Source organism: Hypanus sabinus, chromosome X1 (assembly GCF_030144855.1).
Source record: "Hypanus sabinus isolate sHypSab1 chromosome X1, sHypSab1.hap1, whole genome shotgun sequence".
Classification (NCBI taxonomy): domain Eukaryota; kingdom Metazoa; phylum Chordata; class Chondrichthyes; order Myliobatiformes; family Dasyatidae; genus Hypanus; species Hypanus sabinus.
The window spans coordinates 24,859,363-24,881,561 of NC_082738.1; the positions used below are offsets into that span (position 1 = coordinate 24,859,363).

At 45.2% G+C, this 22,199-nt stretch overlaps 1 protein-coding gene across 2 annotated transcripts in view; it reads right to left on the reverse strand.

Moving 5' to 3' along the window:
* The window catches only part of stac3 (SH3 and cysteine rich domain 3), a 62,688-nt gene that overhangs the window by 29,172 nt on the left and 11,317 nt on the right, over positions 1 to 22,199 (reverse strand). For both annotated transcript variants that reach the window (XM_059955612.1, XM_059955611.1), the window contains one exon: positions 5,052 to 5,325. In XM_059955612.1, the coding sequence (XP_059811595.1) occupies positions 5,052 to 5,325 (274 nt within the window). The remainder of the gene's footprint in view (positions 1 to 5,051; positions 5,326 to 22,199) is intronic.

Sequence of the window (22,199 nt, forward strand, 5' to 3'; positions counted from 1 at the left end):
CTGGTGGTGTGGGACCTAAGGATCCTGTACCTTCTGCCCAATGGTGGTAATGAGAAGAGAGCATGGCCTGGATGATGGGGGTCCTTGATGACTGATGCTGCTTTCTTAAGGCAGTGCTTCATGTAAATGTACTCAAGGGTTGGGAGAGCTTTGCCTGTGGTGGACTGGGCTGTGTCTACCACTTTCTGTAGGTTTTTCCTTTCCACACTAGGCTGTAATACAACCAGTCAAGATACTCTCCACTTTAACAACAAAATGATAAAGGAATGTTTGTGTGTGACTACGTGTGTGTTTACCAAGTGCTCTTCATCGCCTCAGTTACATGAACAGGATATCATTTATTAAACTGTTTGTGGGAAAGAACATCAGACAAACAGATCATTCAATCATTGCTGTGAGTTAAGGTGCTATTAAAAACACAAATGCTTTTTCAAATAATAGTTACGTTTTGTAACTTCAAAACATTAATTTAAAGAAAGACATGGGAGTCCGGGAATGCTGGTTTAACTTCATTTTTCATTTTAAGCAAGGCACGCACGTGCCACGTGGTACTGTGATGATAAATGCAATTCACATATTTTTACAAGATCACTCAAATATTATTGAAATATTAAGTACACAACGCTCCTCCCTGATTAGCTATAAACTTTTTTTTTTGAAAACTTTTTTTATTGCGTTTTTAAGTGATTACAGAGTAAAGTATGGAAAAAAAAGTATATAACCCTTCCCTCCTCCCCTTAACCCCTCCCCCCTAACTTCCCTATAGAAAAGAAAAGAGAGAGAAAGAAAAAAAAGAAGGAATGCCTGGATATCGGAAGATCCCCACATGCTCCATGGAGTTCGTAATAACTTTAGTATATATATTTATTTCTTTCCCCAAATAACCAATTGTTTCATCTTCAGAGCACCTATATATTTAATCCTGTCTTTTGTAAATAAGGGCACCAAATTTTCAGAAATGTTTCATATTTATCTCTTAAATTATAAGTAATATTTTCTAATGGAATACAGCCATAAATTTCTTTCTTCCAACAATCTATACTTAAATATGTATCTGATTTCCAAGTAACTGCAATAGCCTTTTTGGCTACTGCCAGTGCAATTTTTATGAATTTTTTCTGATATTTATTTAGTTTGAGTTTCGGTTTTATCCCTTCAATATCACCTAGTAAGAGTAATATTGGATTATGAGGAAGAAACATTCCTTTATCATTTTGTTGTTACTGTGGTGAATGTAATCATTTCAATGGTTTCTCCAGCATATTCTCATAATTAACCCAGCATCTCTTATCCCCCCCCGCCACCCCACCGCCCCGGCATTGCTATCTACATTCAGAGTCAGACACCAAAGTCGAGTGTAATTCTATATTTGTACTTAACTGTAAGTGTGCAATTGTGTTGAGCATTCTGCTCTTTCATACTGTGGTCTCCCAACAATTCTCCAGTGTCTGCTGGGTCCTAAACTGAGCAGATGCACTTAGGTTGGGTTTATGGTACCTTTCCCACCATACATGGTGGGATGTTCAATTTCTTTAGTAATGGGGATGTGTAAATGCATTATGTTGTTTGTATCTGTATATGGGGAGGGGGAGGGGTTGGGGCTGACAGGAGTTCGCACTGAAAATATTGCTTTCTTATAGATAACTTTTTCTAAATATTGGTATTTTCACTAATTTTGTAAGGTTGATTTTTAACGCACTTAATAAACATCCCTGCACTTAAAAAAAAAAGATACTCTCCACTTGCATCTATGGAAATTGCCAAAAATTTTGGTAACATGCTGAACCTGTACAAACTTCTAAGAAAGTAGAGGCGCAGTTATGCCTGCTTTATGATGACAATTATGTGATGAGCCCAGGACACATCCTCTGATATATTAATGCCAAGAAATGTAAAGCTACTGACTCCCTCCACCTCAGATCCCCTAATGAGCACTGGCTCATGGACCAATCCGCCTGCAGTCGTGAATCAGCTTTTCAGTTCTGCTGATGCTCATTAAGAGGTTGCTTTTGTGGCACCACTTAATCAGATTTTCAATCTCCCTCCTATCTGCCATTACCACCGCCTATGAGTTGGCCAACAACAGTGGTGTCGTCAGCAAACTTGAATATGGCATTGGAACAGTGCTTAGCTTCACAGTCACGAAAAGAAAGTGAGTAGGGAGGGCAGGCTAAACACACAGCTTTGTGGTTTGTTCTGATGGTGATTGTGGAGGAGATACTGTGGCCAATCTGTAATAATTGGGGTCTGCCACTGAGGAAATTGAGGATCCAGTTGCATGGTGGTGAGAATTGAGGCCAAGGTCTTGGAGCTTAGTGATGAGTTTTGAGGGGGAAATAGTGTTAAATCCTGAGCCTGTTCATCTTCACTGTCAGAGTTGAGTGAAATGGCAAAGGCTGTTGACCTTTGTTGACGGTAGGCAAAGTGCAGCAGATCCAGGTCACTCCTCAGGTAGGAGTTGGCATGCTTCGTGACTAACTTCATCACAGTGGATCTAAGTTCTACTAAACAACAGTCATCGAGGCAAGTTATCACGTTCCTCTTAGGCACATGTACCATTGATGCCTGCTTGAAGTAGGTGGGTACCTCAGACCCCTAAAGCAAGAGGTTAACGATGTCAGTAAACTCTCAGGCCACTTGATTAGCACAGGTCTTCAGTCCTCAGCTGGGTACAGATGCTTTCTGTGAGTTCACTCTCCTGAAAGATGCTCTCACATTGGCCTCAGAGACTGAGATCACAGGGTCACCGGGGGCTGTGGGGTGGGGGGGGGGGGGCGGGTGGTCAAGAAGTCTTACTACAATCCTACTTCTTTGCACTTCACACGAAGAACATTGAGAATGAGAAACTCTCTCCAACAAGGAGCAGTTGGGGCAATTGCACCACTGCATTTGAAGAGAGATTGGACACACGAGGGAAGAGGGAAGGGAAGGCAACCCGAGAAAAGGTAGAAACCTCAAATAAATGCGGACGTGGATTGATTGGACCTAACTGCCTTTTCCATGCTGTATAGCTGATGTTTTTATATTTTAAGAACAATTTGCTACATGCAGAAATTTAAATTCATTCCTTTCTGCATCAGAGAAATCAAATGGGAGGTCATTAACGATAATCACAGCAGGAATAGAATGGATAATCACCAGCCTGAGACTCCTACAATGAATTTAATTAATGTGCAGATCCAACACATGCTTAAACACCTTGTGGAGTTTAGGGGCCATCTCTTCTTCTATTCAGCTCATCACCTTTAACCACCAGTGTTTCTCAGACACAACAATGACCCCATCCATCCCAGACATTCTCTCTTCTCCTCCTCCCATTGGCTAGAAAATACAGAAGCCTAAAAGAACATACCACCAAGGATCAAGGGTAGCACCTATCTTGCTGTCGTAAAACTCTTGAATGGTCCCTAAATACGATAAGATCACAATATACCACATTGTGGTTTTGCACCTGCATTGCACTTTCTCCGTGACACTCTATTCTGCATTCTGTTTTCCCTTGTACCACCTCAGTGCGTGGCTGTAGTGAAATGATCTGTATTGATGGCATGCAATGTTTTTACCATATCTCCACACATGTGACTATGATAAACCAACTTTAATCCCAAGGTCATGGTGTCAAAGGGATCCTCGGGATGAAAGGGAAGGAAGGAGCGGGGACCATTCCCAAGGCAAAGGAACGACTTACAATGCCAACCGGTGACATATGGGTGGGAGCCAAGAAGAGGACATTGGGTGATCACTGGTTTAATGGGGACAGAGTAAGGGAGCAGGAGGTAAAAGCTGGGACATGTGGAAGAGAAAACTGAAGAACAGGGAGGCTCAGGAGTGAGCGGAGACAGGAGAAGACTAGACAGCCAATTGTCTTTTCTAACAATATGGGGGGACCAGGCAGGAGTGATGACTGGCTCAAAACTGTGGGATTATGACTTCCACTCACTGAATGATTGTGGAACTGTATGGAAAGGGTCACCAGGAATTTCCTCAAGTATTTTCTAAATTGCTTTCGACACCTTTGTCAGGAGATCAGCAGGACACCCGGACACACCATCCAGTTAGTAACTTGCGCTGATCTGCCATTTCTTTGCTGGAATTCCCAGAGAGTCCACTTGAAGCCGACTAACCCGGCAGTGGGTTCAACCAAGAGGTCAAATGTTTCCTGGGGGTGAGGGGCACACTCTATGATGGCTGTCGGGGTAAACCTTCAGGATGTCTGAACACATTGTACAGCATGGACTTAGAATGCTGCCTGCCCAGGCAAGGAACAGTCAGGACCAAATGAGAATTATTTCAAAGTCCTGGAATTTTTCAGTAAAAAAATCAGGAAAAGGTGCATATTGAAAAAGATTGTTTCAGGTTACAAGCAAGCCACACTGTGGTCTGTTTATGGGTGGCACTGTGGTAGAGAGGGTATAGCCACTGCCTCACAACTCCAATCCTGAACTTTGGTGTTGTCTGAGTGAAATTCACACATTCTCCCTGTGACCGTGTGGATTTCTCCTGGGTGCTTCGCTTTCCTCTCACAACCAAGGACATGCCGTAAATTGTAGGTGAGGAGTGGAAGCTGGGTGGAGTTGATGGAAATTTTTGGGAAGAATAAAAAGGGACCAGTGCACGATTAGTATAAATGGGTGTGGGCTGCTCGGGACCAACTTGAAGGGCTGTTGCCCTGCTGTGTGACTGTGTGACACGCCAGCATCGCTGACACAATCAAAGACCCCTCCCACCCTGGTCATTCTTTCTTTTCCCCTCTCCCCTCAGGCTGAAGCCTGAGAACATGTACCACCAGGCTTAGGGTCAGCTTCTATCTCACTGTTTTCAGACTCCAGGATGGATTGCTTGTACGATAGAAGTGAACTCTCGATCTACCTCATTGTGACCCTTCCCCCTTGTTATCTCTCTGCACTGCACTTCCTCTGTAAGTGTAACACTCTATATATGGAATGATCTGTATCAGTGGCATGTAAATAAAAGCATTTTACTGGATCTTAATACATGTGGCAATAATAAACCAGTTTGCAGTTTCCCAGGATATAACAGAGATAACTTACGGACAATCATGCGTGCGCACACATCACAGAACTTTGGCTTCTTGAAGTAATGGTCTTTGAACTTATGGGGTTTGTCATTAACAGGCTTGGGTGGTTCTGGTGGGGGGAATTCCTCCTTGTCCTCTTCGTCCTCCTCGTCTTCGTCCTCCTCATAGTAATAATAGACCACCCCTCCCCCTGTGTTCACAATCTCGCCATTTGGCTGCTGCGGGAGGATTTCCTCTTTGCTGGTTTCTTTCTGTTTCTTCTGAAAAAGCGACTTCAGCTTCTGGATCTAAGGGAGAGAGACGAGGAGTCAGAACGACGGATATCCAAGTTATACAGCGCCCTACTACACCATCACTGCATGCCCTTGCACACAGGAGCTTTACACTGAACATCTATTTAGGATGACACGGTAGCGTAGTGGTTAGCGGCAACTATAAGGTGCGGTTTGATTCCTGATGCTGTCTGTAAGGAGTTTGTATGTTCTCCCTGTGACCGCGTGGGTTTCCTCCTACAATACAGAGATGTACGGTTAGGGTTAGTGAGTTGCGGCCGTGTTATCTTGCCGCCAGAAGTGTGGCGATACTTGTAGGCTGCCCAGCACAATCCTCACTGATTTGATTTGACGCAAACGACACATTTCACTGTATGTGTTTCAATGTACATGTGACAAATAAAGCTCATCTTTGTCTTATCTCCTTATTACACAGGGAGCTAACTGTGCATTGCAAAAGGTGACACAGAGTAAATTGGTAGCCTCAGGCCAGTGTTCCCAATATCGGATGATCTGCCCTGGACCCAGCACACTGATGAAATCACAAGGAAGGCACGTCAGCATCTGCCTTACGGGGTTAACGAGGCTCGGCCTCTCACTCAGCACTCCAATAAACCTCTGCAGATGTACCGTTGAAATTAGGTTACTACCACTGTCTCATATATGACTTGAAATGTGTTGCTTTGCAGCAACAGTACAATCAAAAGACATAAAACTACAATAAATTGCAAAATTTAAAAATTGTGCAGAAAAGGGGAACAACGAGGTAGTGTTCAGAAATCTGACAGAGGGGAAGAAGCTGTTCGTGAAATGGTGAGTGTGTGTCTTCAGGCTCCTGTACCTCCTACCTGATGGTAGTAGTGAAGGTCCTTAGTGACAGATGCTGCTTTCTGGAGGCACTGCCTCTTGAGGATGTCCTCAGTGATGGGGAGGGCTGTGATTGTGATGGAGCTGGTTGAGTCGACAACCCTCTGCGTCCTCTTATGGTCCTGCGCAACGGAGCCTCCGTACCAGCCTGTGATGCAGCCAGTCAGAATGCTCCATGGTACATCTATAGAAATTTGCAAGTCTTTGGTGACAGACCAACTCTCCACACGCTCCTAACAAAGTGCCTCCTTTAGGATTGTATCAATGACTTTCCAGATAACAGCTGAGTTACCCAAGGTCTCAAGGAGGGGCGGCATGGTATTACAGCATGTTACAGCGCCAGTTGCCACTTCCGTGTGTGCTTTCTTGCCGTGACAACGTGAGCTTCCTCTGGGTGCTCCGGATTCCTCCCGCGGTCCAGAGACATATGGGTTGGGGTTGATAAGTTGTAGGCATGCTATGGTGACACTGGAGGAATGGCAACACTTGTGACCTAGCCCCCAGCACATCCTTGAATTTTATTGGACATTGACGCAAATGATGCATTTCACAATATGTTTCGATGTTTCAATGCCCATGTGACAAATAAAGCCAATCTCTCTTTATAAAATCCTCCTCTTCTGTAACAATTCCCCATAGCTCTCAATCCCCATGAAGGAATCCCTATGGATATGCTTAGAGTGAGATCAACAGGTAGGAGGATTGGGTTGTTAGATTGAATGGAGAGCTTTTCAGAAAATCTTCATCTATCGCCCATTCTCAAGTTTGCTTGAGAAGACAGTGGTGAATGGCTTCCTTGAACCACTGCTGTTCTTTTGGTGATGACACTAAACACCCTATGTAATAGTTCCATTATGTTAATTACATTGAGTTAGCTTCATGAAAATCAAAAAATTGCACCCTTCCAGATTCAATATCATATTCAACTTTTTAAGGTAGATTGTTTCTTTGCCCGAATCAGAAGTGACCAGTTTTACTGTAGGCTGTCCCTCTGCAACACTAACCCTGTTTCTCTCTCCATAGACATCGCCTGATCAGCTGAGCAGTTCCAACAGCCTCCATGTGGTTTCAGCAGGAGCTCTGCCCTGCTTCTCACAGCTTTCCTTGAATTTCTTGCTTTCTTTGTATCTTTCTCTTGTTCCTCACTCTCTCTCTCTTTCACTGACTTTCTCTCTTCTGTCTCTCATGCTCCCTCTCTTCCTCTTGCTTGCTCTCTCTCTCTCTTCCTCTCTCTCCCTCTCTTTCTCTCTCTCTCTCTCTCTCTTCCTCTTGCTCTCTCTCTCTCTCTTGCTCTCTCTCTCTCTTCCTCTTGCTTGCTCTCTCTCTCTCTTGCTCTCTCTCTCTTTCTCTCTCTCTCTCTTCCTCTCTCTCTCTCTCTCTCTCTCTCTCTCTCTCTCTCTCTCTCTCTTTCAAATGGATCCACAAAAAATGGGAATGGCCTGGTTAACCCTTCCCTCACCTTTTCTCCCATCCATCCCCCTCCGTCTCCTGCATCTCTACAGATTAAAACTAACTTGTCTTCTCTGGAAAGACCTTCACTGGAAACATTAACTGTTTCTCTCTCCATAGATGCTGCCAGACCTGCTGAATCTTTCCAGCATTTTCTAGTTGTATCTCTTGAGGTTAAATCTTCGATCAGTTGTGGAAGGAGAATTAATCTGGGGTGGCATTGCGTAGACACAGTGGGAGGCATAAGCCTAAATCTGAGCTTGGTTATTTTGCTGCACTCCTCCTCCCTTATTTTTCATTGCAGCATAGGAGGCCATTCAGCCCATTGAGTCTATGCCATCCTAAGAGCATTCCCATCAACCCACAATCCTATCAACTCCCCCCAGATTGTAACCCTCACCCACACAATAGGGACAATTTCCAGCAGCCAATTAACCCATTGACCCTACGTCTTTGGGATGTGGGAAGAAACCAAAACACCCTGGTGAAAGCCATGCAGCCACAGGAAGACTGTACAAACTCCACAGGGACAGCACCCTGCGTCAGGATTGAACCAGGGTTTCTGGAGCTGTGAGACGACAGCTCTACCTGATGTGCCTGATTCAATGCACACAGGACTGTTGCACCTACTGCAGAAAAGACGTGACTCTCAATCGAGGTGCGAAAAACCTCCATTTCTACAGCGAACTCAGCATTTACCAACTTGTTTTACAGCCAATGAGGTAGTTGCAGGCACCTTTGTAATGAGGGGTTGTGCACAGTAAGCTCCCACAAACAGCAGTGTTATAATTAGGAGATAGTTTCCTCCACTGGTCTTCGATGAGGGGTGAGTACCATCCTGGACAGCTCTCCTACTCTCATTCCAATGTTGCTCTGGGCTGCTAGTCCTTCACCCAAGAGCAACATTGTGAGGTGATGCAAATTGTCAAAGCAACCTTCTTAAAAATGCATCCCTGGGATTTTGAACCATCCTCTTTGACTGGAAACGTGTGGCGGTACAGAGGAGACTGCCAAGGATGTTATCTGTATTAGAGGACTTTAGTTACGAAGAGAGTCTGGACAGGCTGAGCAACACACACAAAATGCTGGAGGAACTCAGGTCAGGCAGCATCCATGGAGAGGAATAACCGGTCGAAGTTTTGGGCTCAAACCCTTCATCAGGACTGAAAAGGAAGGGGGAAGAAGCCAGAATAAGAAGGTGGGGGGAGGGGAAGGACATAGGTGAGACCAGGTGAGGGGGAAGGTGGATGGGTTGGGGATGGGAGATGAAGTAAGAAGCTGGGAGGGGATTGGTGGAAAAGGAGAAGGATTGAAGATGGAGGAATCTGATAGGAGAAGACAGTGGACCATGGAAGAAAGGGAAGGTCGGTGGGGAACCAGAAGGAGGTGATAGGCAGGTGAGGAGAAGAGAAGGGGTGAGAGTAGAACCAGAATGGGGAATGGACAAGGAGTAAAGTGATTGTGGGGGGGGGGGGGGAAGAAATTACTGGGAGACTGATGAATTGTTCATGCCATCAGGCTTTGAGGTTACCCAGATGGCATACGAGGTGTTGCCCCTCCAACCTGATAATGGCCTCTTCATTGCAGAAGAGGCCAGGGACCGACAGGTCAACATGGGAATGGGTGGCGACCAGGAAATTCAACCTATTCAACTTTTCCATAAAACTCGGGTCCTAAGTCCTGTCAATATCCTTGTAAAGCTTCTCTGTACTCTTTCAATCTTATTGATATCCTTCCTGTAGGTAAGTGACCAGAACTACACACAATACTCCAAATTATACAACTTCAACATAACATCCCAACTCCCGTACCAATACTTTGATTTATGATGGGCAATGCGCAAAAAGCCCTTTACGAACCTATCAACATCTGATGCCACTTCCAAGCAATTATAGATCTGTATTCCCAGATGCCTTTGATCTACCTCATTCCTCAATGCTCTACCATTCACTGTGTAAATTTTACCCTGGTTTGTCCTTTCAAAGGGCATCACCACACACATGTCCGCATTAAATTCCATCTGCCACTTTTCAGTCCATTTTTCCCAATACAAGCTTTGATAGCCTTCCTCACTATCCACTTCACCTCCAGTCCTGGAGTCATTCCAGTTTAGCACATTGTTATCCAACTCATTGATACAGATGACAAACAACAATGGACCCAGCACTGATCCCTGAGGCACAACACTAGTCCCAGTCCTCCAGAGAGGTCAGCATCGACCTGCTAAACCAGGGGTTCCCAGCCTGGGGTCCGTAGACCCCTTGGTTAATGGTAAGGGTCTATGGCATAGAAAAGGTTGGGGACCCCTGTGCTAAACCAATGTTGAATCCAATTTACTTCATCCGGAATGCCAAGTGACTAGACTCTCATGCAGGACACTGTCAAATGCCTTGTTAAAGCCCATGTAGGCAACATTTGCTGCCTTGCCTTCATCACCTTTTCTGGTTACCTCCTCGAAAAACTCTATAAGGTTGGTTAGACAGGACCTACCACGCACAAAGCCATATTACTATCCCTAATAAGGCCCTGTATATCCAAATGTTTATATATCCTGTCCCTTAGAATACCTTTAAATAATTTACCCATTACTGACGTCAAGCTCACTGGCTTATAATTTCCCAGTTTATTCTTAGAGCCTTTCTTAAATAATGGAAAAACATTAGCTATTTTCCAGACCTTCAGCATCTCACCCGTGGCTAGGAACTTTTTAAACACCTCTGCCAAGGCCCCTGCAATTTCTACACTAGCCTGCCACAAGGTCTGAGGGAACACTTCATCAAATCCTGGGGTCATATCCACCCGAGTTTTCCTGCAGACTGCAAACGCCTACTCTTCTGTAATATGGATACAGTTCATGACTGTAGTGCCTCATTCTATAGAATGTGCCCATTTTCCAATAAATACAGATGCAAAAAATCCATGTAAAATCCCCCCCCCCCCACTATTTCAGGTGACCACGCTGATCATCAGGCGGACTCATTTTGTCCCTTGCTCTCCTCAGAGTGTTATAGCAGAATCCTGCACCAAATGTGTGTGTAACAGAGTGTTATAACAGTGAGTGTGTGTGTAACAGAGTATTACAACAGTCCAACGGTGAGTGTGTGTTTAACAGAGTGTTAAAACCACCTAACAGAGTGTGTGTGTGTGCGCGCGTGTGAGTGTGCGTGTGTGAGTGTGCGTGTGTGTGAGTGTGTGTGAGTGTGTGTGCGTGTGAGTGTGCATGTGTGTAACAGAGTGTTGTAACAGTCCAATAGTGAGTGTGTGTGTAACAGAGAGGGTTATAACAGTCCAACAGTATGTGTGTGTCATGATGCACCCTCGAAGGACTGGACTCAAGTGTAGAGGAACAGCAGGATGTCCTGGACGAGGCGGAAACAAGAGATTAAACATCAGAATCAGAGTCTCGGAGGAGTGACTGAGCGACACCACAAGGTAACTTCTCCTCTCCGGCCACAGTGAGAATACCAGTAGAGCCCCAGAGGAGCGACACCACGACATAATGTCCAAACTTTGAATACTCACAGAACACCAAAAGCACGTGACCACCTCTATCAAGTTGACAAGATTAACCAAAAACAAGGGGCTGAATCACTCCAATGAAGACCTTGATTAGTAAGTTCAGGTGCTCAGAAACCCAAGAAGCTCAACGTCCTTTCAGCAAGCTGCTGGGTTCATGACACAAATTACACTGCAGTTGCTGTGGTCAAAGCAACACGTACAACACGCTGGAGGAACTCAGCAGGTCGGACAGCATCCATGGAAACGAGCAGTCAACAGGGATCGTGTTCCCCTTGTCCTCACCTACCACCCCACCAGCCTCCGGATCCAGCATATTATCCTCCGCAACTTCCGCCACCTTCAACAGGACCCCACCACTAAGGACATCTTTCCCTCTCTACCCCTCTCTGCTTTTCGCAGGGATCGTTCCCTCCACGACTGCCTGGTCCACACGTCCCTCCCCACGGATCTCCCACCTGACACTTAACCCTGCAAGTGTAAATGCTACACCTGTCCCTACACCTCCCCTCTTACCACCATTCAGGGCCCCAAACATTCCTTCCAGGTGAGGCAACACTTCACTTGTGAGTCTGTTGGGGTCATCTATTGCATCCGGTGCTCCCGGTGCGGCCTCCTCTACATCGGCGAGACCCAACGCAGATTGGGGGACCGCTTCGTCAAGTACCTCCATTCCGTCCGCAACAACAGACAGGATCTCCCGGTTGCCACCCACTTCAACTCTCCTTCACATTCCCATTTGGCTATGTCCATACATGGCCTCCTCTACTGCCATGATGAGGCCAAACTCAGGTTGGAGGAGCAACACCTCATATACCGTCTGGGTATTCTCCAGCCCCTTGGTATGAACATCGAATTCTCCAACTTCTGGTAATTCCCTCCCTCTCCCTTCCCCTATCACACTTTCACTCTGTCTCCTCTTCTAGCTGCCTATCACCTCTCTCATGATTCTGTCTTCTACTACTACCCATAGTGCTTTCCCCTTACATTCCTTCTTCACCTTTCCTGCTTCCCCTCCCCCACCCCTTGATCTTTCCTCTGATTGATTTTTCACCTGGCACTTTCCCCCCTCCCCCCACCTTCTTTATGGGGCCCCTGCCCCCTCCTCCTTCAGTCCTGATGAAGGGTCTCGACCCGAAACGTTGACTGCTCATTTCCACGGATGCTGCCCGACTTGCTGAGTTCATCCAGCGTGTTGTGCGGGTTCATGACAGTCGTGTTGAGGAACCTTGGATCAAGGTACCACTTCAACTGTGAGTGTTTGGGCCTTGGGTTGTGGACCTTGGTGCTCAAGGACAATGTTCCCTGAAGGTGGAGTCATAACACAGTTATAACACAGAGTATGGGTGCAACGGAGTGTTATAACATATTTCTACACTGAGTGTATGAGACAGACAGAGTCATAACACATTCTTACACTCTGTGTGTGTGTGTGTGTGTGTGCAACAGAGAGTGTGTTATAACACATTCTTACACTGAGTGTGTCTGTGTGACAGTGTTATAATAGGGTCTGACACTGTGTGACAGAGAGAGGGTTATAGCACACTCTTACACTGAGTGTGTTTATGAGAGTGTTATAACATATTCATACACTGAGTGAGTGAGTGTGTGTGTGTGTGTTCATGTGACAGAGTGTGTTAAACACATTCTGACATGGTGTGTGACAGAGAGAGTGTTGTAACACATTCTTACACTGTCCTTGTGACAGAGTGTTATGAGACATTTCTACACAGTGAGTGATAGAGTGTTATAACACATTCTTACACGGTGTCACGGTGCTGAAGCAGGAACCCAATCGCAGACCAAGTACTGTGCACACTGTGATATTTATTGGGTAACAAGTTCCAAGGTGCAAACAAAGTCAGCGTCAAAGTTCAGGCGGAGATCAAAACATCCAGAGAAATCCAAAAACCTGAATCAGGAAACAGGCAGAGTCGATATTCGGACAGACAGAGTACAGATACGAACGCTGGAAAGCCTCAGGAAAATTCACTGGCACAATCTGGTAACAAACAGGTGAAAACACAGGACTGAAATACACTGAGCAATACACAGAGAGGCAGCTGATAGGTGGAGCACAGTGAGACAGAAGTGGCAGCGATACAGGTAATAATGAGAAACAGGTGAGAGGCGGAGTACTCAGTAACACAGGGGCCGGAGTAGAGTAGGAGCGGGGACAGGAGCACATTGGGCATGAAAACAAACAAAAGCACACGGCAATACAAAACCACAGACTGACGGCTAGGGGGGAAAACACACAAAAAGACAAAGTTCAACTGAAGGTACTGACACACTGAGCGTGTGTGAGACAGAGACCGTGTTGTAACACATTCTTACACTAAGTGTGTGTGCGTGTGACAGAGAGAGGGTTATAACACATTCTTACACTGAGTGTCTGTGCGTGTGTGAGACAGAGACCGTGTTGTAACACATTCTTACACTAAGTGTGTGTGCGTGTGACAGAGAGAGGGTTATAACACATTCTTACACTGAGTGTCTGTGCGTGTGTGAGACAGAGACCGTGTTGTAACACATTCTTACACTAAGTGTGTGTGTGTGTGACAGAGAGAGGGTTATAACACATTCTTACACTGTGTCTGTGCGTGTGTGAGACAGAGACCGTGTTGTAACACATTCTTACACTAAGTGTGTGTGTGTGTGACAGAGAGAGGGTTATAACACATTCTTACACTGAGTGTCTGTGCGTGTGTGAGACAGAGTGTGTTAAAACACATTCTTACGCAGTGTGTACGTGACAGTGTTGTAACACACTCTTACATTGACAGTGTGTATGCTGCAGAGTGGGTTTTCACTCATTCTTACACCGTGTGTGTCCAATAACAGATAGCTGTGGATTTGTGAAGCTCTTCTAACAGTGTGTTTTTCACTAAAACTCATCCACATATCTTCATCCAGTGACACTATTTAGGAGGTTCATTGAATTTATCGTTGTGATAAACATGCCTCCTGTTTGAAATCTGTATCCCATTTGTTCTTCTCTGATCCCTGCAAATTATTCGTTTCGATATGATACTCCAGTTCCTTTCTTGACAAGCTGAAACTTCGCCCACTGCACTGCCAGAGAGCACCTCCCTACGCCAAGCCATTCATTCTCCCCTGCATTTTCCCGCAAAATATTTTGTGACATGGCTGTAAAGCACTTTTGGATTTTTGTTAAATGATTAATGTGCTTTATTTTCCTATCTACAACATACAGAATCAGCACCATTTATCTGGAGCAGTCATCCACACAGGTTGTAAAATTAATTTTAACAAAATAGTTTTGTCCATTGCATCAGTTGAGAATGCTCCCAATGCCAGGAATGGATATCCTTCCTTCCTCCTTTTTTGCAAATAACATTCGTGCCACTGTCGTTTCAGACATCTGCCGCCAGCTGTCCCTGGCACTGAACACAGGCCGAACTAATCAGATCCTTAACTGGACGAGCCACACAAGAACAGTCTCCTTGATACATTCACTACCTTTCCACCTGTGGTGCTCAATGTCTGCAATTTGAATCCTGCTGAAGGGTCTCAGCCCGAAACGTTGACTGTTTCTCTCCATAGATGCTGCTTGACCTGCTGACTTCCTCTAGCATTTTGTGTGTGTTGCACAAGATTTCTTGTCTCTGAACCTTGTACTGTATACAAAATGCACTATAGTTACTCACCTACGCTACTCCAATAGCAGCTTCCAAACCTTTCCAAGATGGACAAGACCATAAGACCTAGGAGCAGAATTAGAACATTCGGCCCATCGGGTCTGCTCTGCCATTGCATCATGGCTGGTTTATTATCCCCCTCAACTCCATTCTGACTTGTTCCTGTAATGTTTGACACCTATCAACCTCCGCCTTAAATATACCCGCCTGCACAGCCACTTGTGGCAAAAAATTCCACAGAATCGCCGCCCTCTGACTAGAGAAATTCCTCCTTGTCGCTGTTCTAAGTGGATGTCCCCCAGTTCTGTGGCCCCCACTATAAGAAACATCTTCTCCACATCCACTGTATCCAGACTTTTCAATATTCAATAGGTTTCAATGAGATCCCCCCCTCCCTCATTCTTCTAAACTCCAGCAAGTACAGGCCCAGAGCCGTCAAACACTCCTCATTTGTAACGCTCTCATTTCTGGGATCATTCTCGTCAACCTCCTCTGGGTCCTCTCGAACGCCAGCACATCCTTCCTTGGATAAGGGGCCCAAAACTGCTCACAATACTTCTTGCAGTCTGACCAAAGCCTTATATGACCTCAGCATTACATCCTTGCTTTTGTATTCTAGTCCTCTCAAAATGAATGTTAACGTTGCATTTGTCTTCCTCACCACTGACAACACCTGCCAGTTAACCATTACAGAATCCTGCATGAGGACTCCCAAGTCCCTTTGCACCTCAGATTTTTCCATTTTCTCCCCTTTTACAAAATAGTCCACACCTTTATTCCTTCTGCCAAAGTGTGTGACTGTGTACTTCCCTACATTATATTCCATCTGCCACTTCTTTGCCCATTCCCCCAATCTAAGTCCTTCTGCAGATAGCCTGCTTCCTCAGCACTACCTGCTCTTCCACCTATCTTCATATCATCCTCCAACTTGGCTGCAAAGCCATCAATTCTGTCATCGAAATCATTGATGTATAATGTGAAAATAAATGGTCCCAACACCGACTCCTGCGGAACACCACTAGTCATAGGCAGCCAACCAGAAAAGGCTCCCTTTATTCCCTCTCTTTGCCTCCTGCCAGTCAGCCAATCTTCTATTCATGCTAAAACTTTTCCCATACCACGGGCTCTAATTTTGTTAAGCAGTAGCATCAATAGCAACTTGTCAAAGACCTTCTGAAAATCCAAAGAAACAACGTCCACTGACTCTCCTTTGTCCATTCTGCCTGTTACTTCCTCAAAGAATTCCAACAGATTGTCAGGCAAGATTGCCACTTAAAGAAACCATGCTGACCTTGGCCTATTTTATCACGTGCCTCAAAGTACCCCGAAACAACATCCTTAATAATGGACTTCAACATCTTTCCAACCACTGAAATCAGGCTTACTTGTCTATAATTCCCCTTTAGACCATAAGATATATAGAAGCAGAATTAGGCCATCTGGCCCACCAAGTCTGCTCCACCATTCGATCATGGCTGATCCATTTTCCCTCTCAGCCCCAATCACCCGCTTTCTCCCTGTATCTCTTCATGCCCTGACTAATCAAGAATTTATCAACCTCTGCTTTAAATGTACCCAATGACCTGGTCTCCACAGCCACCTGGGGCAATGAATCCCACTGAATCACCACTCTCTGACTAAAGTGATTCCTCGTCATCTCTGTTCCAAATGGACGTCCCTGTAGCCCTCCCCTACCACAGGAAACATTCTCTCCACATCCACTTTATCAAGGTCTTTCAACATTCGAAGGTTTCAATGAGATCCCCCCTCGTTCTTCTGAATTCCAGTGAGTACAGGCCCAGAGCCATTAAACACTCCTCAGATGATGAGCCATTCAATCCTGGAATCATTTTTGTGAACCTCCTTTGACCCCTCTGCAAGGTCAGCACATCCTTTCTTAGATAAGGGGCCCAAAATTGCTCACAATACTCCAAGTGAGGCCTCGCCAGTGCCTTATAAAGCCTCAACATTACATCCTTGCTTTTATGTTCGAATCCTCTCGAAATGAATGCTAACTTCAGCATCCCTCCCTTAAAGAGTGGAGTGACATTTGCAATTTTCCAGTCCTCAGGAACAATTCCTGAATATTGTGATTCTTGAAAGATCATTACTAATGCCTCCACAATCTCTTCAGCTACCTCTTTAGAACCCTGGGGTGTAGTCCATCTGGTCCAGGTGACTTGTCTACCTTCAGACTTTTCAGCTTCCAAGCACCTTCATCTTAGTTATAGTAATTACACTCATTTCTGCCCCCGATACTCTCACATTTCTGGCAGTCTGCTACTGTCTTCCACAGTGAAGGCTGACACAAAATACTTATAAATTTTCTCTGCCATTTCTTTGTCTCCTATTACTACCTCTCCAGAGTAATTTTCCAGAGGTTTGATATCCACTATCATCTCTTTTATTCTTTATATATCTGAAAAAGCTTTTTGTATCCTCTCTCATATTATTGGCTAGCTTACCTTCATATTTCATTTTTTTCTCTCTCTTTTTTAGTTGCCTTCTGTTGGTTTTTGAAAGTCTCCCAATCCTCTTCCTTCCCACTAATGATGCCTATATCATGTCCTCTCTGTCACTTTTATGCTGTCTTTGACTTCTCTTGTCAGCCTCAGTTCCCTCATCCTCCGCTGATAATACTTCATCTTTGGGTGTACCTCCCAGTAACTCCAGCCATTGCTGTTCTGCCATCATCTCTGCTAGTGTGCCCTTTAAATAAAATATGGCCAGCTCTTCTCATGCCTTTGTAATTTCCTTGATGCCACTGTGATGCTGATCCATCTGACTTTAGCTTCTCCCCCTCAAACTGCAGGGTGAATGCTATCATATTATGCTCACAGTCTCCAAAGGGTTCCTTTACCTTAAACTCCATAATCACAATTGTTTAATTACACGGCACCAAATTCATAATTGTCTTTCCCCTCGTGGGCTCAACCAAGCTAATCTAAAAAGCCATCTCATAGGCATTCTACAAATTTCTCCTCTTGGGATCCAGCACCAATCTGATTTTTCCCGATCTACCTGTGTATTGAAATCCCCCATTACTATTGTAACATTGCCCTTTTTACATGCCTTTTACATCCCATTGTAATTTGTAGCCCACATCCTGGCAACTGTTCAGAGGCCTGTGTACAACTCCCATCAGGGTCTTTTTACCCTTGCGGTTTCTTAATTCTACCCTCAAGAACTCTGCATCAATGTCACCTCTTTCTAAGGCTTTGATTTCATTTTTTTACCAGTAGAGCCACCCACCCCCTCTGCCTTCCAGCCTGTCTTTTCGATTATGTTAAACCCCAACGATGATCTTCTTTCAGCCACAACTCAGTGATGCCCACATCACACTTGCCAATTTCTAACTGCGTTACAAGGTCATCTACTTTATTCCATACACTGCATGCTTTCAAATATAACACCTTCAGTCCTGTATTCATCACCCTTTTTGATTTTTGCTTCCATGTTACCTTTCAACTCATCCACTGACTGCAATTTTGCTCTGCCATCAGCTTTTCCTTCCTCAGTCTCACTGCACACTGCATCTACTTCTACAACAACTGCCCCATCCTCAGCCCTGTCACTCTGGTTCACACCCCCCCTGTCAAATTAGTTTAAACCCGCCCCAAAAGCTCTAGCAAACCTGACTGCAAGGATATTGGTTCTCCTTGGGTTCAGGTGTAACCGGTCCTTTTTGTACAGATCTTACCTTTCCCAGAAAAGATCCCAACGATCCAGAAATCTGAAACCTTGCCCCCTCCATCAGTTCCTAGGCCAGTCATTCATTTCCAAGTCATCCTATTCCTACCCTCACTGGTGTGTGGCACAGCCAGTAATCCAGAGATTACTAACCTGGAAGTTCTGCTCTTCAATTTTCTAACCAACTCTAATTCTCTCTTCAGGATCTCCTTCCTTCTACCTAGGTCATTGGTACCATTTATGTACCACAACTTCCAGTTGCTCATGCTCCCCCTTTAGAATGCCGTGGACATCCCTGACCCTGGCACTTGGGAGGCAACGTGCCACCCGCGTGTCTCTTTCACATCCACAGAATCTCCTACCTGCTCCTGTAACTATGGAATCCCCTATCACTACCGCAATCCGCTTCTTACCCCACCCCTTCCCTTCTGAGCCACAGAGCCAGAGGCCTGACCACTGTGGCATTCCTCTGCCAGGTCAACCCTTCCAATAGTGTCCAAAGGGAGTTGTACACAGGCCTCTGAACAGCTGCCAGGATGTGGGCTACAAATTACAATGGGAGATAGAAAAGGCATGTAAAAAGGGCAATGTTACAATAGTAATGGGGGATTTCAATACACAGGTAGATCGGGAAAAATCAGATTGGTGCTGGATCCCAAGAGGAGAAATTTGTAGAATGCCTATGAGATGGCTTTTTAGATTAGCTTGGTTGACCTGTTGCCGAGAAGAACGTATACAGGGATATGCTGCACTGGCTGCCTCTCCCCTTTCCCCCTCCTGACGGTCACCCAGTTACCTGTATCCTGCACGTTGGGTGTAACTACCTCCCTGTATATCCTGTAAGTCAACCCCTCAGCCCCCCACCCCCCCAGATGATCCGGAGCTCATCGAGCTCCAGTTCCAATTCCTTAACGCGGTCTGAAAGAAGCTGCAGCTGGATGCACTTCTCGCAGGGGTAGTCATCAGGGACACTGCCTTCCCACACCCCGGAAGAAGAGCATTCCGCTATCCTGCTTGGCATCCCCACTGCTCTAATAGTGCAAAAAGAAAGAAAGAATTGAACAAAAATATCTACCTACAGCCCCTGCCTCTACTTGCTGAACCCTCTATGAGCCAAAGCCTGAACTCCCCACTCTAACAATGACTGCTCCACTTAAACCTAACTTCTGTTTATTGCCCCCTGCCAAATTTAGCATAATACAGCATCTCCTTGGGAACAGAAGCGTGCAGAATGTCCTGAGTGCCCCACTCACTTCTTCTGAACTCTCTCTCTCTGTCCAATCCAACATCTCTTCGGGGACTGCGGCACGCAGAATGCTGCTCGCCATGTTTGTCTTATCAAATGCAAATAAACAGCCAGAAGGCAAAGCATAATGTGCTTGAAGTTCAGCATGTGAATGGCAAAATACAATCAGGGCGAGTGGATTGATAATGCTGGACACCACATTGCAAAGGGAGGGACACAAATATATACCAATTTTGGTGGATACCTTTCTTAAATGGGTTAAAGTTTTCCCACAAGAATCAACACAGCTAAAGTTACAGCACAAATTTTGGTGACCCAGATTTTTACCCGTTGGGGTATACCGATGCTATTTCTGACCAATGTACACATTTTACAGACAAGGTTATGCAACACACTTTGTTAAGAGAGATATCCCCAGTAACGGTATTGTTGAACATGTGAAAATTTAAACATTACACTTCTAACTCTGAAGATGTATAACCTCTCCCTGCAGTTCCCAGCTGCCTTAAGTAGATGACTATTGTCCAATGAAAAACAAGGTAATATGCCTTAATGACTAATGATTGGTGGCTCTGACATCTACCATCATGAAGTGCTTTGAGAGGCTGGTCAGTGTATTAACTTCAGCCTTCCAAACAACCTCAGCCCACTGCCTACCACTGAAACAGCTCTACAGCAGATGCCCTACACTCGTCTCTGAACTCTCCATCAGACTAATGTTTATTAAATACAGCTCCACTTTCAACACTAGAATCTCAAGGAAATTTATCACCGAACTCCAGACCCTGGGGGCCAACGCCACCCTCTGCATCTCTAACTTCCTGACCAACAGACCACAACCAGCGAGGACACGCAATAACACCTCCGGCATGATTATTCTTGAAACCACAAAGTTGCACTCTCAGCCCCCTAATCAACTGCCTGCGGGGCCCAGAGCCTGCTCTAACTCTGTGTACAGGTTTGCCGATGATACCACCGCAGTGGGTTGTATGTCAAACTACGATGAGTCACAGTAAAGAAAGGAGACAGAGAGCTTAGTGACATGGTGTTATAACAACAACCTTTCCCTCAACGTCAACAAAGAATGGTCATTGACTTCAGGAAGCAGGTGGGGTGGCGGGGGGGAGGGCGCGTGCATGGTGCCAATGCTCCTGTCTGCATCAATGGTGCTGAGATGAGCTTCAAGCTTCTAGGTGTGAACATCAACGACAGCCTGTCCTGGTCCAACCATTTAGGCACCACAGCCAAGAACGCATGCCAGTGCCTAAACGTCCTCAGTTGGCTATAGAAATCTGGCACGTCCTCATCAACCCTTAGCAATTTTTATCAATGCATTGTACAAATCATTCTAACTGGACGTATCATGGATTGGTATAGCAATTGCTCTGCACGTGATTGCAAGAAACTGCAGAGAATTGTGGACACAGGTCAGCACATCAAGAAAATCAGCCTCCCCTCCAGGGACTCTGTCTATACTTCTTGCTGCCTTGGTAAAATGTCCAGCAAAATCAAAGCCCCACCCCCACCCCTCCGCCACCCCAGTAAAGCTCTCTTCTCCCCTCTTTCATCAGACAGAAGATACAAAAGTCCAAAAATACCACCAGGCTCAAGGACGGCTTCTACCCCACTGGTATGACACTTGACCGGTTCCCTAGTACGATAAGATGACCTCACAATCTACCTTGTTATGACCTTGCACCTACACTTTCTCTGCATTCTGTTATTTTTTGACCTTGTTCTAACTCAATGCACTGGGTAAGGATTTGATCTGCATGGACAGTATGCACGATAAGCTTTTCACTATCTCAGTACCCGTGACGATAATAAACCAATTTAAGTTCCAATTCCACATCTGACAGTTCAATAGCACAATTCCAATCGGGCAGCCATGTTTCCCATCTCTAATTCTAGGGGACATGCCCCATACCAACTCATAACTTGAGTACCTTTAGGTCTCGAGAGTCTTCAAGGGCTTGATCTCTCCCAGCCAGCACAAGATGCAGTCACTTATAAAGCAGTGGATAAACTGTTATTGGAAAATATTCCTCAGCACATAATTTGGCTGCTGCTCAAATTGGGGAGCTGAGGGGTATAAATAAACACGCAAGGTTTATTCTGAAGGAAAGATTACATCAATGAGGTATGACATTGGACAAAAATTTGTGCTCTGGGTATTCAATCCTGGTACTTTGCTTTCTCCAGGTTACTGGTAACCACACATGACTGCTGATAAAGCCTGTATACAAACTTTTGCTAGACAACAGAAAGTCTAGTTGGTGTATTCACCAACTATAAGTTTTTGGCTCTCAACACAATTATCATCAACAGCATGCCCTTCTTAATGCCCTAAAGTTTATTCAGAATCCAAGCTGTTGTCATCAACACAGACGTAAACACCAGCAAGATAAACCGTGTAGAGTGCAGCTGGCAAGATGATTGCTTCCCCCACGATTCTTCTC